The sequence below is a fragment of the Pseudopipra pipra genome, chromosome 1 (genome assembly GCF_036250125.1).
Source record: "Pseudopipra pipra isolate bDixPip1 chromosome 1, bDixPip1.hap1, whole genome shotgun sequence".
NCBI lineage: Eukaryota > Metazoa > Chordata > Aves > Passeriformes > Pipridae > Pseudopipra > Pseudopipra pipra.
In genome coordinates, this window is record NC_087549.1 from 21,738,009 (window position 1) to 21,765,863 (window position 27,855).

Below are 27,855 nucleotides of genomic sequence, written 5' to 3' on the forward strand. Positions count from 1 at the left end.
TCTACACTAATGTTGTTTGGAGTGGTTTTTTCCCCTTCCATTTTAGGTATCAAGTTATAGGATGTATCATTCTACTAGACAGTCTTGGATGCTGTGGCATTACCTGAATCTGAAGACAGACTATAGCTGGCCAGAAAAAACGAAAAATTAGGAAGGTAGCTAATACAATTACCAGCAGTACACTCTGAAAAATTATGCCTCATTGCTTAATAGACAGGATATTACTACAGGAAAATTCTGGCCTTAAGAAAATCAATATGAAATTAAGCAGTATATCTATCCCTAGTTAACTACTCAGTCCATACAAGACACACAAGTGTCTGAACGGTGACTAATGCCAACTACTGAATAATGGCTTTCCCTCAGTGGCAGCACCTGTTTTGGTTTCTCATCATTCACTTCCTGTTTTTTTACAAAACAGATAAAAAAATTAATTAACATTGAGACTTCTATTCTGCTTTTTAATTTGGTTGAGAACACAAAATATTTAATATATATTATTTAAGGATGATTGACATACAGAGATAGTATCGTTAGCTTTATTTACATCTAAAAACAGGTTAAAATGCATGAAAAAAATTGTTTCTCACAAGGGAACGCCAGAAAAAAAAGTGAGGATCCTTCCACAAAGAAAACAGAACTTCAAAATCAAAACTGCCCACTGTCTATAACTTCAATGAACTGTTTATTGGCCTCAACTATCCTTTCTCCTTTTATTCCTCATCTTTCCCTTTAAGAAAAAAAAAATCTTATTTCACTTTAAAATGAAGGAAATTACAGAATCCATGTGTTTATAATTGCTGTCAAGAATCAAGTTTTCTGCACCTAGCAGGTGATGTTCCATGCAGGGAAGAAAGTGTAACTGGTGCTGTCTAAAGGTAATGTTACCACAGCATCAAACTGTACTGTATACAAGCATTAGATGACTCAAAGGAGAAGATTAGTCAAGATCAAAGCATGCAGGACCCTCAGTCCTACATCGTGTGACCCAACATTTAAACTTTCGTCTCCTCATCAGACGATTAAGCAAATCATCACTATGACACATTCAATGTCCATACTGTGAGAAAGTCCAAGCACGTGTTCTCTCACACTACTACTCCTCAGGGTGAGTTTTAATCACTGCCTTGTCTTCATTGATTTTGTCTTGCCTACATGTCAACAATCAACTATACTTGTTATTTATGGCAAAACTATAATAATTCTTACATAGTTCATGGTTTTCTGATTCTTTTTTTTTTTTTTCAAAAATGAACCAATATGATTTCTTGCACATGTTCTAATTTAAAGAACAGTTTGAATTTTGGACCTTTTTAATGGCAATATTTTTATTATCTCTGTAATGAATATCTCAGATTTTTTTGACTGATACATTAAATGATCAGAAATGGTAAAATTTTAAATTAACTTTACATACCATTTAGTTATTTTAATTTGACAAGGAAGTACAATGATATTTTAGGTAATAATAAAAATAATTCACAAGTTGTCTTCAAAATATTCCTAGGCAGGGTATGCAATACAGAAATTGGACAGAATGTTTATGTATTTTAGACTATTCCATTAAGGATAGTATGAGACAGAAGAAATGCAATTCATTGATCATGAAGGTCTGGTTCGGATAATCGAGTACTGTAGGCTACAGAAAGAAGAAAAAGGTGAACTGAATCCTCACTTGCACTTAACACTCATGTAAAAATTGTTCTATCCCATGAGGGTCCATCTTAAAACACTTAGAAAAATACCAAAACAGGAAAGAAAAAAACCCTAAACCTTCAGACATTAAGTAGTATTGATGAGAACACAGAGGAAAAACAACACTATAGGTTTGTTGTTTTTTTGCTTTTCTTTCCGTCTTACTGTAAGTATTTTATTTTGCTGTTATAACTTCTTTTTTCCAGAAAATAATCACAATCCCTATGAGGTGTTTTCCCATTAGCTATGTTCCAGCATGAGACTCTTTAAATCCTATTGATATGAAGCTTCACAGTATTCCAGGGAAATACTTGTATTTTTCCTTTAATTAACAATACAAAATATCTTTTTGTGCTGAAGAAATATTCTTTGGAGCGTCCATGAAAGGAAGATTTGGAAGCATGCCTCTAATTCACAAACATATTTGCAGATTGTTGTTTTGTGTAAATTTCTCCCCAGCTATATTTTCTGTGAAATCTTGGTATGCATGAACATCTTAGCACCTTAATTTAACTGGTCACAGAAGACATTAACGAAAATATCAGAGAAATGGGTCCTGAATCATGAAGTGTTTAAATAGTTATGGGATACAAATTTCTGTTTTTTTCCCCCATAGTTTGTGTGCTTGTGGACATCAAAAAACAGCAGGACAAACCAGTTTCTTCCTAGCAAATGGGAAATACACTTTGAATCCACAGTTTCAAATCTGGTTTTACCACACTAAGAATTCTTTACCTTATAGGTTTAATATCTATCTTATTTCATCTTATTGAACAGACACTTCATTGTAAAATAAAAATTTTCTTAACTTTGTGTCTCAGAGACCATAAACCCTTTTTTTTTCACTTTAATTTTGTATTTGCAGGATCTAAGCATGAAGATTTCCCCAAAGAGCCATTTTTTTGCAAGAATCAGTTTGAAACATTCTTTTTTTCCTAGTAATTCTAGGATAGAAAGCGAAGGTCACATATTTACAGAAAAATAGATTTTCCTTTGTTTCCTAGTTCTTAATGTTCCCTTTTCACGTTCTAAGGACATTACCCAGATTGACATTAAATGCCATTCCTCCTTACCAAACCTTCATGAGCTTTTAGGTTATGGAAGTTACTGTCTTTTACAAATTCATGTGGAATGTACAAGGCACAGTCTGGATTTAAAGTACACAGAAGTGGCCTCACTATGCAGGAATGAATGCAAAAGACATTTCCTAATGCTGGTGACACAAATTAGAGCTGCTTTGGAGACCTAGTTGTGGTGTGTGCTTAGAAACTACAACTTTCTGCAATCCTTTTCAACTGCAAAAATGCTTCTCTGGATGTATCACATTATTTCCAAAGCCATAAAACAAATGCAGTGAGAATAATCGAGCCTAATCTTAAACTAACCCTGTCAACGGGTTGTCCTTGAGAACCTGTCAAAGCGCTTCAAATCTAAATAATCCAAATTTTGTTACTTTCCCTTTACCTTATTTCTTTGTTTCTGTTATCTGAAACTTTACATTTTGTAATCTAACTAGAAGGTTCATAATATCTTGAAGTGGGTTGCTGCAGCTAGGTTGGTAGCTACAGGGGTGGCTTCTGTCAGAAGCTGCCAGAAGCTTCCCCTGCCTGGCAGAGCCAATGCCAGCCAGCTCCAGGATGGGCTTCCTGCCACTGGCCAAGGCCAAGCCAATTAGGAGTAATAGTAACACCTCTCTGATAACGTATTTAAGAACAGAAGGTTGTTGCGTAGGAAGAACTCCAGTCAGGCAAAAGTGGAGTGAGAACATGGGAACAACAAAGTAGACACCAAGGTCAGTGCAGAAGGAGGGGCAGGAGGTGCTCCAGGTGCTGGAGCTGTGGCCCCTGCAGCCCGTGGTGCAGACCATGGTGGAGCAGCTGTGCCCCTGCAGCCCATGGAGGACCATCGGGGTGCAGAGACCCACCTGCAGCCCATGGAGGAACCCATGCTGGAGCAGGTGGATATCTGAAGGAGGCTGTGGCGCCGTGGGAGGTCCAAGATGGAGCAGGGTCCTGCCAGAGACCTGCAACCCGTGGAGAGAGAAGCCCACGCTGGAGCAGGTTTTGACTGGGTAGGACTTGTGGCCCTGTGGGGGACCCACTCCGGTACAGCTCATTCATGAAGGACTGCACCCCATGGAGGAGTGACCCACGGGACAGCAGTTTGGGAAGAACTGTTGCCTGTGGGATGGACTCACACTGGAGAGGTCCATCAAGGACTGTCTCCCATGGGAGAGACCCCACAGAAGCACGGAAAGGACTCCTCTTCCTGAGCAGCACAGAAACAACTGTATGTAACCCCCATTCCCTGTCCCCCTGAACTGCAAGGAAGGAGCGGTGGGGGGAAGGTGTTTCTAAGATTATTTTACTTCCCACTGTTTTGCTCTGATCCTATTAGTAATAAACTTAAGTAATAACCCCACTTTGAGTCTGTTTTGCCTGTGATGGTGATCAGTAAGTGACCTCTCCCAGCTCTTATCTCTACTCACGAATCCTTAGCTGTGTTTTTTTCTCTCCTCTGTCCAGTTGCAGAGGGGAGTGGGAGAGTGGCTTTTAGTGGGTACCTGGCATCCAGCCAGGGTCAACTCACTACATATCTCATGCTTTGAAATGTACAATCATAAAAGAAAAGCAATATTTACTGATTATTCATGCAAAAATACAGTCCATACATCCCAGGTCATGAGACTGTTGCTAACAATGTTATCAATAAATTAAGTATATTAACCCTAACTGCAATAAATTTATGATTCTCCAATTACTGTAGTGCTGGCCTACCAGAAAGCATCTCATACCCCATGATATCAAAGTTATGGTACTACATGCTGTGCAATCTGCTATTCCCTGAAATGAAAATTCAAAGCTTTAAAACATGGGGCAGAACTGACCAGGTACACAAGACCTGATCAGTAATTGTGCAAGCTACCAGAAAGAATTCTCTCAGACATATTCTCTCATTTTATTGGCTCACATTTCAATGCCTACTGTTTCTGGGACATCACTAATATCATACACTAAGTTTGTTCTGTTCAGTCATTGCAACAAATTTCAAATGTATAATGAAAAAAGTTTTTAAATCCTCAAAAAGTTATCTTTACACAGCATTACCTTTTTTTATGCCCCAACACCCTTTAGGATATCAAAACATACCTAAATTCAACTGATCTATATAAAATACAGAAACCAAGACTGTTTTGGCTCTTTAACACTTATTACCTTAGATTTCAGTAATTACAAGACAAAAGAAACTTGTAAATGAGGATGCCAACTTCTCAAAGTTTCAACATACTAAAAATACTTCCAATTACACAAGCTTCCATAAGGATACTAGCCAGTCAACACAACATCTGTGCAACATGTGCATCTCCCATTTCACACTTTGGCTGTCTGGCTTCTTAAGTAGTATTATCTGGAACTTGTTTTACCAGTTTTCTGATTGTTATTTTTTCTAAACAAAATACAAATGGAAAACTAAGTTATGTTTGTTTTCAACAAAAAATATGGTACCATTTGACTTTTTTTCATTCTCCACATAAGTAATTGATAGCCTTAACTTAAGTTTAATTAAATTGCTCATCACTGAAGAGCTCACTCTGCTAAAGTACCATCAGCAAGAAAAAGTGTTATTAACTCCACCAGCTATCATTCCTTCAAATTTTATGTGTGATACAATTGTAATAGCACTTTTGTACATACCTCCTGCTGATCATGTTCTTTATCTTACAGTGAAGTTATAGAAACAACAGAAGGTTGATGAGATTACCATAAACAGAAATAAACTACAAAAGAACATAAGAACAGTCCTACTGAGTCAGATCAAAGACCCTTTTAGACTCCTGTTCTCTAATAGCAGACATAACTGGATGCTTCGAGAAAAAAGCATAAATAAAGCACAGAGAAATACTTGTTTACTGTAATCTTCCAGACTTCCTAAACCGGCATATTGCAGGGTTTTATAATTTATCATAAATGCCTTTTTAAGCCTAATCTGCAGTGACAGAGAATGACTTATACCTTCTGCAAATGTTACTGCAATATCTTTAAAATGACAAATCAGTACACAGTCTGATTCAACCAGGCTAGAAAGGAATCAGCTGCTATATGTGAGTTTTTTACACCTTCTCCATTTTGGAGACCTCTCAGTTAACAATTAGTTCATTGTAATTAGCATGCTGCCTCTTACTCACTCAAGTATTTGCTTAATTATTTGGGTATCTGAGCACATAGAAGCTGTACTTACCCCAGTCTTTCCCATTATTGGGATGAATACAAGTAACACTCTGCTTACTTTGAAATATCCAATATTTATACTAGTTTTTGTGGTAAAAGAACAAAATGCCGAAGTTGAAACAACTTTTTCTCCCCCCCCCCCAGTATTAATATCATTTATTCAGGAAGCCAGTCGGTTGTTGTTGCAATTTATCAGAACACAGGGGTTCGCCCTATGGAACATGCCACATCTGTTGATGGGGTTTATTCAAAATGATTGGCCATGAGCCAGGTCTAGAAGCAAAATATCATCTGACAGGCTGACAAACACTCTTGTGGCCAGTGCTTGTGCAGCCTAGATGGAGTGCTCAAAGGTCAAATACCTCAAAGCAGGTTTTACCAAAGCAAAAAATATTAGCCAGCAGGTCATGCCTAGAATTTCTGAAAGAAAACAAAGATCTGCCCACAGCAGGTTTCCCCGTTTTTGCTCAACACTTCCCCCAGGTGAATGACAGCTTGTGTCCATTGCCTATTGGCTCTGACTGCAAATTATGTTTGAAATATATATCAGCTATGAAGAAAAATTCCAACCAGAAACTTCAAGTCCCAGGTCATTCTTTGTATGACCATTTTGCCAGCACATGTGAGTCCACACTTCATCATCTCAATCATTAAACAGAGTTGCTCCTCAACTTTAACAAGATTTTTTTTCATATGCTTTTGATGGAAGAAGTAACTTTTTAAGCATCTCATTTGTGCAAGACCTACTGTATTCTAATGACTAGCAACACATAGACACGATAATACCAAGTACACTGAAGAACTTTAGAAGGTTTGTTCATTGCTTAGGCAGAAATAACAGAATGTCAGGAAGGGGCAGGGGAGGTTCTGAGAGAGATCTAAAACAGGGATAATTTTTTGGTTTCTATTTAAACTGTGAGCAAATCTTTCCGTATTTTCAACAACTGATTGTTGAGTGCTGCATTCCTCACTGCAATTAAAAACTTATGAATAAGAATGATGAATGGAAAAGATTATGAATTTGGCTATAATTCCCTCAAGAAACAGCTAATGCTATTTTTATTAGTATATTAGCTACCTACCTGAATTTCAGACTACAGGATAGCTATGGACTTGTAGCTTACTGAAACATGCATTGGGACTAACAGAAAATAAACAAACAAGACTACGTGACCTGAGAAACAGGGACAAGGCAAACTGAGCACCGGCTGAATGGCAGGTCTGAGGGTTGTGATCAGTGGCACAGGGTCTAGTTGGAGGCCTTTAACTAGTGGTGTCCCCTAAGGGTCGATACTGGGTCCAATCTTGTTTAACTTTTCATCAATGACTTGGATGAAGGGCAGATGCTTCCTCAGCCAGTTCCCTGACATCAGAACTGGCTGACAGGAGTGGCTGACACCCCAGAGGGCTGTGCAGTCCTTCAGAAGGACCTCGACAGGCTGGAGAGAAGAACCATCTGAAATTCAACAAAGGCAAGTGCAGGGTCCTGCACCTGGGGAGGAATAACCCCCTTCACCAGTACAGGCTGAGCTGACCTGCTGGAAAGCAGCTCTGCGAAGAAGGACCTGGGGGTCCTGGTGGGCAACAAGCTGTCCATGAGCCAGCACAGTGTCCTTTTGGCCAAGAAGGCCAAGGGTATCCTGGGGTGCATTCGGAAGAGCACCTGCAGCAGGTCAAGGGAGGTGATCCTGCCTCTCTGCTCAGCTCTGGGTGAGGCCTCATCCAGAGAGCTGTGGCTGTTTCTGAGCTCCTCAGTACAAGAGAGACATGGAGCTCCTGGAGCAGGTCCAGTGGAGGGCTATGGAGATAATGAGAGGACTGAAGCACCTCAGTTATGAGGAAAGGATGAGGGAGCTGGGCCTGTTGATCCTAGAGTAGGGAAGACTGAGAGGGGTGTAAGGAGGTGTCAAGAGGATGGAGCCAGGCTCTTCCTAGTGGTGCCAAGCAATAGGACAAGAGGCTATGGGCAGAAAGTGGAATACAGAAAGTTCCACCTGAACATGAGGAAGAACTTCTTTACTGTTCGGGTGACCATACACTGGAACAAATTGCCCAGTGTGGTTGTGGACTCTCCTTCTCTGAAGATATTGAAAAGCCATCGGGACACAATCCTAAGTAAAATTCTCTGGAGGACTCTTGAGCAGGGAGGTTGCACCACTTTACCCACTGTGATCCCTTCCAACCTTAGCTATACTGTGATTCCACAAGAGAGGGGATAAGGAGAAATATACCATCCGGAGACAGAAAATGGGTGAAGGCTTTCGATGACATCCTCTGGAAAACACTTCAGATGTTTAACTTGCCTTTAATTTTAAAAGCAAGCATCTTCTGTTGATTAGTGTAACCGATTCTCTTCTAGAACCATAATCCTTACAGAGATATTGTGAAGAAAAAGTATTTCAAAGTACCTTTTAGATTCTTCAGGGAAGATACAAAGTAACAGTTCTTTGTATTCATAATTGTCTGCAAAGTAGATAGTTATGAGATAGGAACATTTTTTAGGGCAAATTTAAACAAACTGTGTAGAAATTAATGTTTTTCCAAAAGTCTAGTCTTACTTTCAAGCTTTCTGAGAAGTAAAAGAAAAGTTGGTAACAACCTCAATGAAGAATGGAACATTCACTGACTGCAGTAAGATTTGTTATCTCTTTGTTCCTACATGGACATCAGCAGATCAATATATGTGTTGGTTTGTATTTAACTTATTTTTCAAAGAGGAGTTCTTGTATCTTCTACTTCTAAATGCTACTATGACAAATAAATGCTCACTTTTCAAAAAATCTCCAGGTGGTAAGTGATGGAAACCAGGAAATGGATTTGCCAGATTAAAATTCTTGAAAATTCACCTGTTTTATCACTGATCATCAGTAAAACTACTTATCATTTATATTAGAAATACTTTTACCAGAATATTAAAAATTCTTCTAAGAATGAGAAAATGTGGTCCTTTTATTAACATTGCACCTATAATCCTAGGTGTATCACTGAAGAAAATCAGGACATTAACCACACTTCACTCTTATATTTGTATTTCATTTCCTAGCACTTCTGTTTCTGTTATCCATGTGTAGGTATTATATGTTCGTCTTCTAAGAATTTGGAATACATTAATTTTGAAAAAGTGAATAATTACAAAAAGGCAGCAACATTCTTTGCCCCTCAGGTAATCTATCAAATACCACATATGTGTCCTTACTCTAAACCTGTCAAGCAGATCAAAGCAATATTCTTTGCAATAATAGACTATACGTTATGAAGAAGTCAGTACAATAGGTCCACTGTACATCAAAGATGAATTTATAAAACAGTATAAAGCTAAGGCTTATAATAAGTAAAAACACAGCACCGGAGACCTGGCATGAAACTGTTACAGAGTATTAAAACACTTGAAGGAAATAAGATTTGCCCATAAATCATCACTTCTTTATTATTTTTGTCTACACTAATCTTTATGCCATTGCCCTATAAACCATCAAATACAGTCCATTTGGAAATCACACCTTTAAAGTTTAAACAAGGGGTTGCTACTTTGATGACTATGTAATCAAAGCATAAACCCACAATGTATTTTATTTTTTAAGCAGGAGACAATTATTTACCAAGAACTTCCAGTGAATCAAGCTTTCTAATGAAGATTCATGATGTTTATAATTGCTTAACAATCATCAGAATTTATCTAGTCAAATATTTGGAAAAGTGTGTTGCTTTTTCACATCTTAAATGATGCTTTTTCCCATTCTTCTCTAATACCCATGAAAAACATTTTTCCAATGAGATTCAAAGCCAGTATATATACAGTACATTTTCTCTTTATTCTTTCAATTTTATAATATGGTCAGCTATTTAAAAAATTATTTATAGACAAAAGGAAAAAGAAGCAACACAAACTGCCACTCTGACATTTGGGCATTAACAGCAATTACTGAATTTCTAAAGTCATAGATTGTAATTTTTAAACCAGAAGTAGGATGCACTTTTTTAACCGGAAAATAATTACTTACTGGAAAAGTTTAGAAATTACTATAGTGGGTTCTCTATCAATAAATTATTTTATTATTTTTAGAAAACTCATTTATGAAACAATCATTAGAAAATCTCATTAATAAAAAATTAAAGATAATTAATTGGAGGAATTTTCACGTTATGCGATAATTCCAATCAGAGTGACCTCCACTGTCACCTTAATCAAAGAGTCCATAAAACTCTGAACTATTAAAAAAACCTAATGATAGAAAAGCTAGCACATGTGCCAATTTTGCTTCCAATGTTAGACAGCTTTCCAAAAGACATCCTCTTTATTTGCCCAAATCAGTTTTAATGCCACTTCTTTCAGCCTTAACATTACTTGTCTCATTCAGACACTATATTCAGAATTATATCTCTGAAATTTCATCCCTATCTATTTTCCAATCAATACTTTTAATTTCATTTTAGCAATTAATCTGCTTTCATTAAAGCTTGCTATATCTCCTAATTTACTTAAGTTCATAAATCAGTAAAAATTCCAGTTGTTAGTTCTACCTTAAATAGTGACTAAAATCAAACTAATCTAGTATCAATACCAATGCTTCCAGGCCACTTGATGCCTCCAGCAAAAGCTACATGCACTGATGATTAGACAATCCCTTAATTAAGTTGGACTCACCGCAACTGATGAACAGTGCCATTCAATGTAATCATGCTTGGAAAATTTATGAGCAAGCAGATCAGCTTAGGTTACTGATTTAGTTACTGGTTATTTATTTAATAGATATCTGTGATGATCTAATATCATTCTAACCTGCAATGCTAAACTGCTGAAAGAAAGAAGTTAAGAACAGCTCCTGACACGTGGAAGATAATAGTAGGCTAAATCACTAAGTTAAATGGAACTCTAACAATCCATATTTTTCTGCTTATACAATCATAACAAAATATTTCAGAAATTCAGCAATGCCAAAACTTAAAAGCCTCCATTTAACTAACAGAGCAATAAGAACTCACAACTACATTTTGAACTTATGCTCAAGGCATACGTACAGAATTCTACTTTTAGTTGTAATGTTCTGAGAAAAACAAAAATGTATCACTATTGTGTATCCTGGCTCTACTAAACAATTTATCATCTCCGTAGAATCAGAGATTAATCCATCTAGTTGAATGTACATTGAGAAGAAAAAATCATTTTCCAAGAAGTCATTGTCTTACCAACTGAATAACTGCAGTTTTCTGGAATAAGGTAAGTCTGTGACCCATATACACATTGCTTCCAATTATAAACATATTAAAAGGAAAACTCAGACATACTATAAAAGACATTATAATTCTAATTACTGAGAGAACCTGGAAAAGAGCCTATTTTATCTCTGTCTGCAAGTATTTAGATAAGAGCTTTATTTCCTGCACTATTAAATGTTCTTTGTAACCTTTTATTAATTATACTCAACTTTTAAAACTCTTCAGATGTCTATGCAAAAAGCACATAATAAATTCCCCAGTACTGTCAAACCAAAACGTGCTAAATGGTTGTCTAGTTTTGTCAGATAATCCAGTGGTAAGCAAGAAGCAGTAGAGCTCTTCCCTTTCAAGTCTAAAGAGCAAAATTATAACTGCAGATTTCAAGACTGACTTGAAGAACTGATTGCAACAGGTTCCTCTATTTCCATATTTCAGAGAGTCTTTAAAATACAGGGCCTACATTTTTTTAAGTTTATAAAGTTACTGGTAGGAACTTAAAGCTTTTAGGCACAGATAGACTTTTTTTTCCTGTTCGCTTGCTTTTTGAGGGGAGAAAATGAATTTGTTGCTCCTACTTTACACCAAAGAGGACCTGCATTAGAAAGTCATTAATATAGAAAGAGACATTACTGGAATATAATTGCCCTAACTGAAGTGGTAATACAGCTCATTTCTTTTCCCATTTATTCCAAGTAACAGTGCACTTAATCAAGAATAAGACAAACCAGTACACTGGTAGCTTCTAGTCATGTTTTCAAATACTGACTGATTACAGAAATACCTGTTATTGAAGACAGGTATACTCTAAATTACAGATACATACTGACTCTCAGAAAAGACTGCCTAGTACTTAAAACATGTACAAGTCATGTTTTATATGCTACCTAGCACAAATCACCAAATTATAACCAGAATGTGATCCTAACAGAAAAAGTTAAAAGTATTTTGTGTTGAAAGCTTAACCACTGGAATACTGCTAATTTGTACTCGTGTGCTACAAGTCAACAAGAATACATGGAAAAGACAACCACTGCATTCTTCCCCTTCTCTTTAAAGAAAGAACACCACTGCTCACAGACAGACATGTAATGACAGTCCCAAAAGTTATTTATTCCTAAAACTAATGAGCTGCACATGGGTGCTTTTTTTGTGTGTTGGACTGAATGCTAAGCAGATTATTGCCTTTCTAAGACTTGAATCTAAAGTTCTTAATTTTATTTGAAACCCAGCTTTAGCTTCCAAGGGAGGCTGGTGAAAGAAAAGCATAAATATAAATTTCCTATTTGTTTAAAATTTTAGAAACCCACCACAATTGCTTCCCTGACTCTAAAGGTCAAATGTTTCTAAACACACCAAAACTAGCAGCTGTAAATTCAGGGTATTTCCACTCTTAATGACTTGATTTTTTTTAAAACCCCATCAATAAGTATATCATAATCAAGTATAGAGTATTAGAATTTATAAATGGAATTTTTACACTTCAAATTCATATATAGGCATATAGTCCTGGGCTAAAGGCAGGAATCCAAAACAATCCATTAACTCTAACCACGTTATTTTAAAAAGAGAAGTTACCGCTATCCCATTATATTACTGCTGGATTTTTACCACCAGTACATTTAGACAAAACTTAATTAATTAGTTTGATGAAATTTCAATTTCATGTAGAAATAGAAATTACTTTGTTTTTAAATACAATGTCCACTATTAAATGAACCCACACACTGTTGGAGAACCCTACATTTCTCTATAAAGCATTAATTATGTTGGCTGAACAGCGAGGGTGAGTGTGCATTTATGTAAAATTTATATAAGAAAATTAGTTCTATTTTCAGTGTGTGAGACACACGTAATAGCCATGGTACCTAATGCAAAACATCAAAAGAAAAAATATTTTTCTTCCAGTGTCTGATGTCAAGCAGGTCATATCCCTTTACAGTACTAAACATCTGTTGGGCGTGAATTAATTTCAGTGGCATAGATTTTCTTAATGAGCAGTGTGCCAAAATTGTGATACAATGTGGAATAGCTGTCTGCTTTCAATCTGCTTAAATCCAGTCCCTTGAAAACTCTCCATCTCCTTCCTCTGTAGCAGGCTCTCTTCTTACAAGTAATCACGTTACTTGTGAGAAGTAGTTACAAGATGATTGTAATCACAAGATGCATTATTACAAGATAATTCATTAACTATTGATAATTTCTCACTTTTTATCCAGGGCAAAAAAATACAGGTAAAGTACAGAATGCAAATCCACATTTCTCAGTTGCAGTGAAAATGTTTCTCAAAACTGCAAAATTCGTAACTATCAAAAATATAATGAATAAATTGAAAAAAACCAAACCCAAAACAACTGAAAATTCATCATGGGAACAGGAATAGCTGTATAATTTCTAAGATTAATTTTAGAGGGGTGAGGAAAAGAGGAGGAACAGCCATATTGTCAGTTGACTGAGCTGAATTTCAAATGAGATTTTAAAACGCTGGGGTTGTTTATTTTAAATTCTGACTGGTTTGAATACTGACTTAAGAGCAAGACACGTGAAAAATCAGAACTATATCAGGCAATAAGTTCATGACAGGTAAGTGTATCTCTGATTTCAAACCTGCTCCCATTTTCATGGGTTTTCTCATTAGACTTGGAACACTGAATAAAAAGAGTATGTCGTAAAATTGTGGCTTTAGGTAATTTTATCTGCAGATAAAATATTCCCACTATTGAAAAGCAATGTGCTAGCTGGGAACAAGTGCTCAGTTCACTGTGTGTCTAGTCAACTGGAGCTGATCACATTCAACGTATACACTAATGGTAAAAGGAATGAAGAAACACAGTCTGAGAATCCATTTCTAGTCTGGATCATGTTCCTCTTATTCCTCAAAAATGGACACTGTGGAAAAGAGTCAGAACATATTAACAAAAATAACTAATGGAATGGAACCCCCAGGATTCTTCAACCTGTAAGAAGAAAAACACTGGAAACAGGGTGTGTTCCATGCATGTAAGATAAAATGGCCCAGAGACAGTGACGAAGAAATGGAAAATTTGGATGAATTTCAAAGGCAACTGATGATCTTCTATGATAAAATAGCTGGATCTGTGGATTATGGTAGAGCAGTGGACGTCATTTACTTCAGTTTTGGCCAGGCTTGCACAATACTCTTGTATCTAACCTGAGACATTACAGTCTGGATGGGTTGATTACTAGATAGATATAAAACTAATTGAATGATTGAGCTCAGAGGGTATTAATTAATGAGAAGTGAATATATGGAAGGACAAGACTCAAAGCCCTAGTGCAACCCAATCTAAACAGGCCTGGTCTATATGAACTCTGTAGATCCCTTCCACTTTAAATTATTTCATTGTTCTATCCTACCTTAAACATTGTATGCTAAAATGCAAATCAATTGCAACTGTACACACATGCATAACAAGAAACTTTTTATGCACATACTAACATACTAACAAAAAAGAAATACAGTGAGATAGATATACACTAAACACTACCAACTTTGCTTTTCAAGAAAACCTCTTATTGTAAAAAAGGCTTCCTGAAAACAAGTTAAACACCACATCTTTGAATGTGGTTGAACAGTCTGCCTGCAAGAAAGATACACAACCTAGAGTATTATCTTAATTAGTAATAATGGGAGTGCCTAAAGAAAAGCCAAGCACTGCCTTAAGTCACTCAAAATTCCATTCATCATCTGAGTTCCAATCTAACTTTCCTTTTGTCTCCCAACCCTGGTGCTCAAAAGTCCCTTCAGACCTTATATTTCCTTAAATGTTTTCATTAAGTCTGAACAATGATTCTGTGCATTCTATATATTGGATTGTTTTTTTCTTTAAAAAGGCTAAATCACTACTAGCAATTCAGAATTTTTAATCAGCTGGACATCTTTATAAAGAAGAATTTTTTGCAACTTTCAGTAGTTCATAGTCAGATCTGTAAAAATTCAGATGCATTTCTAGGAGTTCTTTCAATATTTCATCTGCAGTGTCTTTAAAATGGTACCAATACATAAAAAAAATGAAGACTTTACCACTCCTCTTCATACACTTAAGCAACTCTTGAATTCTACAGCTTCTGTTAAAATTCATTTTTCAGCACTGAAGTACACTTTTTTACAGATACTCAACAAAATTTTTGACAAGAATGTATCTCAATTTTTTCATTTTTTTAGCAGAAAAAAATTACAATCAGTAAAACTAATTTCTCTTAGCATCAGTTATCACAAAGGAACACCTGGAATTTCTTATCCCCTTTCCTATTCAGAGAATACATGTGTACACTGTTTTTACATACTTCTGTTTATTCTGTGGTTGCTCATTCATTCATGAGTCCCTGAGAAGCATTGAGTGTGCGTAGTAGTTTCTGAATACCCTTGAAAATAACTGAACAAGGACTTAATACAAACAGTTCAGAGGTGTAAATTAATGTACAAATACCAAAACAATATTTATTAAAAATGTTCTATTCCTTTCAACATTTAAAAAAAAAAATAAAATCACTTCCATGCTATCTTGGGGCAGGTTTGAAAGACAGGTTTCATACATCCTCATTTGGAAATATGAACTTTCTTGGTTTCTCCATTTCATTTTGTAATTACCCATGGGGAATATACTTTCTTCTGTTTCTTCCTACTCTTCTGTTAATCCTGCTTAAGCGTCTACAGAAATATAGGTGAAAATCCTCAAATGCTATGCACCAGAGAGTCTAAATCTGCAGAGCAAATAGACACTGTGGGGAAGAAAACACCTTTCTATGAAATGTCTCGCTAAGGCTGTGTTGAATGCAAATGCAAGAGGAAACTGCAGCGGGAGAAAGAGCGCACGATCTGTGTATCGCTGACCAGGGTAATAGCCTAGTTCATTTACAATACTCTTTGGAGGATGGATAACTTAAGCTCAGTTTTTTTCTTAACTATCAGACCAAACATATCCAAAGGGGTTTGAGGAACTGGCTAGTGTCACTGCTGGATTCTCCTCATCATATGTGAAAAGACATGGTGTCTGGGAGTCTTTCAAATCTGGAAAACAGTAAATGTTGTGCACATCTACAAAAAGAATGAGGAGGATCTAGGAAACTACTTGATACCCAGCTTCACTGTAATCCCTGGGAAGGTAACACTTCCACAGAGGTCAATTGCAGGCATATGAAGGACAAAACCATTTTTGGGATCAAACAACACATAATTACCAAAAGGCAAATCAAGCTCTTCCACAATCTCATCGTCACCTATGATGAGATGATTGATTCTGTGGATAGAGTACTAGATAAGGCTTGTTTTGACCTTAGCAAAGTTTACATGGTCTTTCACAGTAGACTTTTATCCAAACACTTAAGTGTGAACTGAATGGGTGGAATACAAGGTGGGTATGAAGGACAAAAGCAAATGCAGAGTCCTGCTCCTGGATGTGGCACTTAGTGCCACAGTGCAGTAGACAAGGTGGTGATCAGTCAAAGGTTAGACTCCATAATCTCAGAGGTCTTTTCCAACCTAAATGATTTTGTGATTCTGTGAGATGATAAAATCCTAAATCAAATACTGGCTGCAGGCCAATGCTACAGAGCAGCTTTGCAGAAAAGAACACAGGGGTCTCTGTGGATGACAAATTGAACATGTGATAGGAGGATACCCCTGTAGTGTGGAAAGCTGAGCACCTACTGGGTAGCATTAGCAGAAGCACAGCCAGCAAATCAGAGGTCAGATTATCAGATCCTTGCAGGTCAACATCTACAGTACTGTCTCCAGTTAAGCGCTCAGTAGTAGAAGAAAAAGATTCACAAATCTGAAGGGGCAGGGGATCATCAAGAGGGTTAAAAGGCGTATAATTTATGAGGAGAGGATAAGAGAGAGCTAGGTTTGTTCAGACAGAAAAAAAAAGGATAAGGATAATAGTGGGGTATTAAATTACTGTTTCCAGTTACTTAAAGCAGGGTTATGAAGAAGATTGTCAGACTGCTCTTGCAAATGTATAGCGAAATGGTGAGAGACAATGGCTAAAAGTTTTATCAAGTAAAATTCTGAATGGACATAAAGACAAAAATATGCCAGAGCAAGGGTAGTTAAGTACAGAACAATTACCTAGAGGGTCATTCCTCCGAGATAAGGAAAGATTTGACTGAACATTGTGTTAAAAATCTACCTTGAACATTAGTCTTCTTCTGAGCAAAAGAATGGTTTCCAGAGGTGTCTTCCAACCTAAATTACGTTTTGATTCTTGCAATGAAATTATAAGCAGGTGTGAAATATGAAAAGCCACGTGTAGACTCCTGACTTCATTCAGCGAGATGAAAACAGCAGCATACAATCAATGTATGGTATTTCTCTCTGCTAACTAAAGGAGAACCATGAGGAAAATAATAAATGTGCATATATTAGAAGGGTGGGGTGGCTTCATACAGGCACACAGAACTACAGAATACTGAAAAAGAACTGCGCAAAAAGTAACACATTATGGGTTTTACATTTCCAGTATAGTAAATCCAGACATAGCTCTATAACTTACTAAACAGAAGGCAAACACCATCTTGAACCAGAAATATTCCAATTATTCATTACAGGAAACCCCAGGTTTGCAAGGGAGATATCAATGAAGAACAAATAGTTATCTCAGCATATAGTCAACAAAAAGCTTTCTGAAATTATGTAGTAAATTGCTTTTAAGTTTGTACAGTCCAAACCAGTTAAGCAGCACTTCTGCACAACGCCAACTCAAAATATAAATTCTTGGCACCCATTCAAATCTTCTGATTCTGTCCATTCCACTGACAATGCTCTACAAATAATTTATTGATAATAATCCCACAAATAAATTACAATATTCATCTCCCTGTGTCTGCAAAGCATCCAAGGAAAAAACACACTGTATTTCTTTTCTTCATCTTTCACGTTTCCAAATGGTAACGAAACAATGCCCTTTATTTCTCTCCATCCTTGGGAAGGAATAAAGGAAGATGCCTAGATTAGCACAACCAACCAACTTCTGGAGTTTTGACAGGATGAGGAGAGAGGAATAAAGGTAGTTTGGCTGCTCTAAAGCATTCCTCACTTCTACGCAGACCCACATGCAATGTTGAATTTGTGACATTCAGGAAAGGAAGGAGAAAGGTTTCTCCAGGTCTCCCATTACCCAGATTCTTAGAAGAAGTCTTGCTCTATAACCCTTTCCCTAACTCTTGCTCTTATTTGCAAAGGTACTTCAATGGGTTCAAATAGCCATTCCAATGGAATTAGTGCCTTGTCACATATTAACTTCTACTATCTTAAAGTTGTTGTCACCCTGACTGGATTCCTGGTTTTGAAGATAAAAAATACATATTTCTTCTGAGGGCAAAGTTTTCCCTTTTTGTTTCTTTTCAGTGGGCCCAGAAGTTTAACACTTTAAACTTACCAGTCTGTCACACTTAGTGACTGGCCCTCAATACAAACTGAGGTATCAAGTTCCAGAAATGAAGAATGAAAATATTCAAGAGATGGCTGCTGAATACTAGTATTTCAGAAAAAAGGAAAGATTAAATGTTCGGGTGTAGGATCCCTCATGATGTATCCATAACCATTCTTACTAAAAAGTATGAAAATATTCAGAGGTGGATTGAATTTTAGGGACTTGAGTGAAGACAGTTAATAAGAGTAGGCACAGACAAAGTTTTATAGTCTACTGGCTTTAGTGAAGCACAGTGTAGCATGTGAACTCACAAGAAAATGCCAAAGATTCAATAAAAGTTAAAGTTCAACACCAAACAATCTCAAAAACCTACTTCAAAATTTGTTTCCAGAATCATTTACATAAGATAACTCTCCTTGTACATAAGATGTGAATAATAGCATTTATTGAACACTCATCCTATTCTTAAATCAACATTAACCAAATAGTAAAAACCCACGTATTTCATTTACCTACATAATTTTTTCTAGCTGATGCAAACACCTGATCAGAGCTACAGTACTTTATGGGTGGATTTTTTAAAAATCCAGTTGCAAAACAGGGAAAAACCTACCTCAGTGGTGCTATTGGAAGGTTCCAGTCCAATCACGTTGGCTTGTACCAGCTGCTGAAGAAGTTGCACTTGAGCCACATTGAGGAAGAAATCCAGGTTTGTTGTCACATTCACTTCTAAAGAATGACCACAGACCAAAATTTCCTGTGGAGAAATTAAGGGAAAATTCTAGATAACAGCTACTAGGAAAATAATTTTCAGTTTCTATATAATTGTATTGTGGTTCTCTGCTGTAGTCAATACTTCAACATTACATATTGTAATAATTCAGTCTTTTTTAATAGAAATTGGTGTGTCAGGCTTCTAAAGGATGTGACTTATTCTTTGCTTTGCTTTCAACAGCATAACTATTAAGACACATTTTGCAAGAAATGCATCTCACGCACAAGATCCTGTTTCCATCTCTTGGTAGGGTTGTCAGATTTTGGGTTTTATTTCCTTGGCAATTCTTCCAATTCTCCTTTCCTTCCGAGAAAAGGATGCAGCTTTTACTTTTTTTAAACACAAACTCTACTTGATTTATAATGAAATCATGTGTTGGAACTCACTGATAACCAATCTAATTGATTTCTCTTTGCCTGTAAGCCACGGTTAATACCTTGGCAAAGCTAGCTGGATAGCCACTGTTTTATTGGTGTTATCGAGCTCAAATAAAGCTCTTCAACACTGTTGGCAAGCAATAAGGAGATCAAAAACAGAACCAATGCAGAAGGATTACTTACTAAGTAGAAGTACTGCTGTGTCTCACGAGAAGCTTGCATAATGTTCAAGCTCTTCATAATCTAAACTAGAACTCTCCCTTCATCAGGGAACGTTATCCAGGGAATAGATAACAAGAAGAATGCATGTACAGAAACCACTGAAATTCTTGAACATAAGCATTAGTAAAGCTCAGATTTTTTTAAAAAATGGAATAACTTCCATGCATCTGAGCCATCCCTAAGCTTTCTGTTTCTTTTTTACATTAAATAATTTTCCATTTGCCCTTGTGATGACGCTTTACACAAAATATGAAGCTGCCGTTTTCTCCTTTCTATACCCACTAGCTATTATTTTCCAACAATGTACTCCCACTGAATGCTGCAATACCTTTACACTTCTGTACCAGTTTTGCCCTTTCGAGGAGGTAGCTGTTAAGAGAAATCATCTTATGAGCTGACAAAAATTTTCTGATGTTTCCCTTATATAAAACACTCTTGAGCTACAAACTAATGCCAAAAAGGTAGCCAATACCTTTTGTGTGTAACTTGCTTCACAGACTAATAAATAACAAGCTGACCCACAAACACGCAAAAGTGGTTGTTAAATCTGGAGTACCTTGAAGTACCCACAGCAGTGATTGGGAGGCGGATGCTTTGTAGCAATCTCTGGGCTTGGAAATATGGCTAAAAGAACTCAGCTACACTTTCTTCTTATAGATAGTCTATAGATTGCATCTTGGGCTTCTGTATGAGAAGCTTGTGATGCTTGTTTTGTAATGGTGTACTGTAGCAGCTCTTCTCAACACCTTTCCATCACCAACTTTTAAAAAATATTGATGGAAATCATTAAAAGATTCCCGTTTTTTGAATTGCAAATAGGCTTATCTACCTCTAGATAGACTGCCTTTAATATTGGATGCTATATACAAATTCTTTCTCCAGCAGAGAAAGAACATTTCAGCTAGTGATCTTTTTCTAGTTGGCAACTTCTGCATTTGAAAACACATCTGGACACTTCCAATGGTGGAATGGTAGAATATTAAGATTATCTAGATATTAAAAGTTATGCTATTTCTGTTGACATTTTGTACTGACCTCTGGGTGTAAATTCTCTGCAGCATCGATTTTCGTAAAAATAATCGCAGGAGCTGCAGTTATTCGGACTGTGAAATCTGTTAAAATTGGAGTTAGAATAGCTCTCCTTTCCTGATGCCGCCTTATGCTAGAAAAAAAAGGAAAAAAAGGAAAGATGGAACTACATTATAAATTGTCAAGGGGTAAAAACTTTATATATTATTCTTTACATCCAGCATGTAGCACAAAACTTCTTCAATACCAGTTCAGCATTTAATTGCTACCTAAATAATCATTAAATATCATTATCATAAGTCATGTTAATTCCAATCCTGAAGGTAGACTTCTACCTTCATTTCACAGGAAAAGTAAGTCTAAATATTTAATTCTACAACCTATCTCCAGGTAGACAAGTTTGACACTTGACATTGCTTCTTCTCCTGTTTAACACAGTATATTCAATAACTTTAAAAAAGATGTGAACTTCATTATCAGTATTCTCCAAACTTTATAAATAGCTGCCCTGAAGCCTGCATAATATTTGAACTCATGCATTAAAACTCTTCATTGAAAAATTCTGCACAAAACATAACCAACACAAAATGAAATACATGAAAAATTAAACTAGCAAATCCTATGCAACTCTAGGACTCACACATTAAACTTATAACGATTGCCTAAGATGATAAAAATGACTTGAAGAGATGTCAGTCTTCCTCCAATGCTTCTGTCTTGCTCTGGTTGCTCTTAGCTGGTAACTTGTCATCTAAATATCAAAATTTAATTACCAAGAGTATTTGTGCCATTAAACTTGATAATTGCATTTGTTTTCCAGCTGGGTGTTTAGTTTTGGTTTTTTTGTGGGTTTTTTTTTCCGTTTTTTTTCCCCTTTAACCAAATAGTAAGCCTAGAGGCACAATTTTGTCATAGATGGATCCCTAATAGATTATGACAACACATTCCAAATAGCCAGAATCTTCTGGGTCAGGTCAAATAAACTATTGGCACAAAATGCCATCTGAGAGCCTCTGATGAAGGAAAAAAAATGTAATGAGATCAAGATGGTGTTCAGCCTCTAAAAGAGGACACAGTTCAAATTCCTGGGAGATCCCTTCCATCAAGATAGGTAAAAAGAATTATCAAAAACTAGTATAATTTGCAGAAACATTAAATAACTGCATTTCACCAAGGAGAACTCTAAAAAGCATCAGAAGTTTATTGCTTTGAGGTAAGTTTTCCTATGTTTATAAAATAGAAAATTAGCAACTATGAAATTATGCAATTTAAGAGATCAAACTACACTGCCCTAGAGAAGAAGAAGATAAATCTATGCAGAATTCTTCATCAGCATATCAGTTACACTTCCCTGTATTACCTTGAATCTTGCCATGTCCAGTGATGGAGACGTGGCAGTTCAGACATCAGCGTAAATCACACAAGTGAGCCAAACACATGAATTATGGAATTAGAGAATTAGTCCTTACCATCAACTAGACTTATGAATGTTAATGTTATTAAACAATATTGTTACATGCCTGTCTGTGGAGAAATATCTTGAATGCATGTGGAATAGGTATTTAAATCTCTTGAGTAAGAAGGGGTATTGAGATACATAGTCTAGTAATGGTTCTGAAATGGATTCTGTTGAAAAGCAAACAACCTCAAATGCTGATGGTTTGTAAGCCAAGAGTTAGGCTGAAAGTAAATTAAATGGATATCATAACCTGACTGGAATTCAGTCAACTGCAAAAGATACAAAATCTCTAGATGATAATTTACTGCTCAGGTTATTTCGATTTTGATGCTTCAAATTGTACTAACAATTTTTTTAAGTGTCCTCAGAACATGCAGAAAGCATGGTGACCTATTAGGGAATATAAACTGTATGGTATGGGTAGGCCTTAAAGCTTTTGAATTCATTTAGGACAACAGTATACAGAAGTTAACAGCAGACGCCATAGAGCTAGTATTTGCAGAGCACAAATCTAATAAACTTTTACTTCAAATGACCCTCACAAACACCGCCAAGCAGGCTGCATGCTACTGTAAGTAGTGTGCAGTTTGCTTAAGAGTAAGTCAGTAAGTGAGTGTGAGAAAACTACCATCTTACCTTAAAAGCTTGGTCAACTCTAGCTGTGTTGACCTCTAATGATGGCTTTTAAAGCAAGGTTAGTCTAATTAGAACCCCAAACGAGAAAGTAGACCTGTTAGTGGTTAGTCAACATCTTCTACTTGAGAAAATGGTCTTAGATTTTGGAGTTCTACAAATGTTTCTCTCCCTGCCATCACCTTCATTTCAGATTTAAACCAGATGGCTTTCTACCCAATTCCTATTTCCCCTTCTCAAAAGGATGAGAAAGAAGTTCCTTATTTTGAGGAAAATGAAAAAGCTAAGTAGTAGAAGAATTCTGTGAAAGAACACACAGCTATACACTAGAAAGCTTCCACTTGAAGCGGCATAAAAATGCTATCATGATTTTAATGACAAAACCGAGCTGTAAAAGCAACTTATTTGTTGTACTCCAAAACCTCAACTGGCTCTCTTCAATCATTGTTCAAATTATTTTTAAGCTCATGTATATTACCATTTCTTAAATTTCATATGTCATTTTAGTAGATACCTAGTACACTGCATCTTAAAGGACTTTTTTTGGCAATATATATTGATTACAGATTTATTTTATTTTTTAAATCAACCTTATGCGCTATCCCTGTCCTGCGCTACTTACTACTTCCTGCATTTCTTGTTGGTGAATTTGAATCTCAACCAAGTCAAGTATTAGAAAATAATTGTAAGTATAAACAGAAGGCAAACAGAGCACAGTAAATAATGAAGGGAAAGGATATGAGAAAGAGCAGAAAAGGAACAAAGAAACAAATTCCACTTTGAATTATTAAGTCTTCCACACTGCACCTAAGTGCAACGTTAACTTAACACAGGTGTACGCCACATGAGCTTATGAAAAAACTTGATTGTGAAGAGCGTAATGATGGCTCTATGTCTGCAGCACATTCATTCCATGGTTCATTTATGCATCTGTTATATATTTGTCTTGGAAAAAAAAAGGAAAAGCTAGTATTTTTAGAGATGTTAAAGCAGTTGATCATGTACACTTAAAAGTAAGCGCATTTGAAAGACCATATGCTAACGCAAAGCAACAAGGCAGTTAAGGAACTGTGATAAGGCCTGGAGGTGCCTTAGTGCTGAATTTGAGCTTTATCGGCACAATAACATCAACTCCGGTTAAGGACCACGGATCCACATTTTAAAAGCACAGGATGAAAATGGTCTCTGTCCTCCAAGGCTTACAATTTAAGTATAAGAAAAAACATACCCACAGACAGGGAAGTAAAGTAAACCACTACAGCACCATAGGTAATGATACCCAGTGGCAACCTGTCTTATGAGTTTTTATATTACAGTATAATAGAAATGAATTTTTTTTTGAAGAAAACATGACAATAACTGTGAATGTTCACAAGAAATGCCTTTATAATACTCAGGTTACCCTAGCAGTGAGCAAGGAAGCGCTTCTTTGAAGAGCTGAATGCGGCAGTCCCGGTAACTGCTACGATGAGGTCTGATGAGCAGTGAGTGTAGATGTGTCAAAGTAAATGAAAGAAGACACATAAGGGGAAATGGATAGACCTAGTGGCCTGGAAGTACCTTGAAAGCGAAGGCATATCAAATGATTAATATGACAAAAAATTCTGTGGGAAGAAGAGAGAAAAAAATGTGAAGAATGGAATTTTGCAATGGATGCAACAACATTTGATCACATCAAATCAAATCATCAGTATTTGATTACATCCACTCAGAAGCATATTGAATTTATACAAGGAGGAAGGACTGCCAATGAGATGATGTTGCACTTCTTAAGGAGGTGCCAGGATGTGAGACTGGATAAGCTGAGAAAATGCACAAGTAGGATTATAAATTTGTTCTCTTATGTGGAAAACACTAATCAAAACAAACAAACAAACATTGCCACTAACAGCTAAATATAATCTAGATGTAAAATTTGGAAATGTTTGCCTTCTTGCCAATTATATCTTTTTTTAAATAATACCTTATTGAATCTAGAGTTTGAGACCTTATATACTTAAAAATCCATAGGTCAGGAAGAAACTTGTGTACATTCAAAACATGAATGACAATTGAGCACATTTGCACCATATAAATTTACTACCTACAGAAAGATGACTTCTCATGGAAAATTTTGTGATGTGGAAAAGAAAAAAAAAGCATTAGCATGAAATAGGCCACATAATCAAAGTGATCTCTAGTAGTGTGAGGCATGCAAAACCTCAAAAGATGTTACTTATGTTAGCATGTTAACTTAGGACTTACAAAATATTTTTCTCTTGCAGGTTTCCCATGTAGTTGTACAAATCAGTTAATCTCTGATTCACCAATGTATTAGGATATCTGACTACTAATGACTCATTAACATCCTTTCAGCTCTCTGAGGTGTTGCAAAGACATGTTGCAAGACAGTAAAATAGCATAGCAACATTTTGAGGACCATTTAATGACCAAAATTAGATAACAAACAAATTTACACCATCTGGTTGTACAGAATTACTATTTTTATAACATAATGCTCAGCAAAGCTAATTTTCATTATATTAAGAATGCTGTGCAGTATTTCTTTGCTGTGGATTAATATAAAAAAATAATATACCCCAACTTATTGAGTAAGGCTTTGTACAGTATGAATACAAGCCCAAGTTCAGGTACAACAGAAGCAACTAAAACACAGGACTGAATAAAAATGAACTACATTTTATTCGAAAAGATTCAAGGGAAAGGCCCTTACTTCTATAGACACGGATCTATACATGAATTTTTTTCTGGTTTTCCTTATTAGAACTTGGCTGGCTGCCAAGAATTTTCCAAAAAAGCATGAAAATGAAAACTATTCAAAGCAAAATCTGCAGGAAACCTTTCTGAGTATCTGCAGTGGTATTTTGTTCAATTTTGTACAACTGATCATTGGCTCCCTGATGTACTCAATAAGAGTCACAGAGAGCTGTTCCAGATGGTGGTATGCCAAGGACAAAACTGTAACACAGTATATTGCCACACTCAATTCATTACCACACAGAGAAGTAATGCTTTTAAGCTCAATTATTATTTTTTTTTAAACAGAGTTTATTCAGGCTGCAGGAAGCAGAAGTTACTGCTGGGAGCTGTAGAAGGATTGCACAGGGATGGGGGCGAGGCCTCAAGAGAGGATATATTTCTTGATTTCCTTCAGGGCTGTTGTTTTTTCCATTGAGTGGAGGGAGAGGGAGGAGGAGATCTGCAAGCTGAAAAAGCAGTTTTCAATCAAGAAAACTTCTTTTGGTTAAGTACTCCCAGTTCCCCACATGCTGTTTGGTAAAGGGAATAGATGTGGACAGGTTTCATTTGTATATAACCTTATTAGAACTGTCTGACTGTTTCCAGTATTCTTTTTATATATTACACCATTAGGGAGCTTTTTATAACATCTACAGTGAAGTATAAACATTTCATAATGGAAAGAGTTATGATCCCTGATCCTCAGTACAGCACAGCATTTGACAGTTTTTTCTGTGAGACAGCATCCACACTACCAGAGTTTTCCAGTTCCCCCATTCTTCTTGGGGTGACCTGCAGAGACACAGGAGGCATCACACCAGCATTTCACTATCACCCTTTTTGAAGAATTTTGACCTTCAAGTATTCAACAACTTAGTCTCAAAGTATAACAGCTTGCTTTCCAAACTACAGCATAAAGGTTGAAAAACAAAACAAAACAACAACCCCATGGGATATTAAGTACTAGAAGTACTGAACTCTGGAAAAAGTGGTGGGAAAATGTGAAGGATTTACTTTCTGTGTGAAGACTATTAAAGCATTTAAATGATAAATAATGTCAAAAGCCTTCAGATATTTGTGTGATATCCATATATCTTTTATTTAGAATGATTTGGTTTTCATGAAAATTTTTAAAGTGAGACCAGATTTCAACCCAGCAGACTAAATTACAATATAATTTATTTCAGAATTTTTGCGACTTAATTTTGAAATAATACAGCAATGCTTTTGGAAATGGGAATGGAAAATGAATGGCTGGTATCTATTCTGAAGTTTTCTGTAAAGTAACTATGAAATATTTGGATAAAGGTTGGATTCTATATTGCCCCACATAGCACCTAAGAACTAAAAAAATGAGAGAAAAGGATTTCAAAAAAGAACCTCCACAACAAGTGATCCTAATGTATCTTAACACTGAGTAAAACCAAATAGAAATATATTTAAACCAAACAAAGAAATTAACCCTAAAATAACTCAGCAAAAATAATTCATTTATTATTCAGTTCCAGGTTAAACATGTCTAAGCAACTTAAGGAAATAAAAAAGAAAATGGTATCACAATTAAGTTAAAGAACAAAGCTTCTGTGGTAGTTGCAGGAAATCTTAAGGTAAACTTAAGCCCTTACTGAAAACAGTAAGCACCATGTAAAACATCATGCAGCCAGCCTCTCGGTGCATGCTGGAAATACTGCAGTGAATGGCAGAGTTCAGTGCAGGTTCTTCCAGTTCTCAGCAAAACACTTCCACAGATCATAAAATAAACCCAGATACAGAAAAACTGACTGCCAAATAAAAACCAAAATGAGAACATTCTGAAAAAACTGTACTAAATCTGCAAAATTTAAAGCTAAAAGGACAAGAAAGCATTCATACTTTTTCTTGAAAACAAATTCAAGCTGGAATTAAAATACTGTAATTGCATACCAGAAAGGAAAAGCTAATGTACAACTGATATAAATTAAAACCCAAGCAGAAGATGCACTCAAAAGCAATTTTAAAACCAACATACTTATTTGTCAAACACATTCTAATAACATTTTATTTTGGAAGTCTGGCGAGGGAAAGAAGAATGTCCAAGCAGTTACAGAAA

General features: G+C 36.1%; 1 protein-coding gene across 2 annotated transcripts in view; it reads right to left on the reverse strand.

Moving 5' to 3' along the window:
- The window catches only part of VPS13B (vacuolar protein sorting 13 homolog B), a 425,569-nt gene that overhangs the window by 127,865 nt on the left and 269,849 nt on the right, over window positions 1-27,855 (reverse strand). For both annotated transcript variants that reach the window (XM_064647722.1, XM_064647715.1), the window contains exons 32-33: window positions 20,942-21,068; window positions 19,146-19,289 (exon numbers count right to left, since the gene is read on the reverse strand). In XM_064647722.1, coding sequence (XP_064503792.1) covers window positions 19,146-19,289; window positions 20,942-21,068 — 271 coding nt within the window. The remainder of the gene's footprint in view (window positions 1-19,145; window positions 19,290-20,941; window positions 21,069-27,855) is intronic.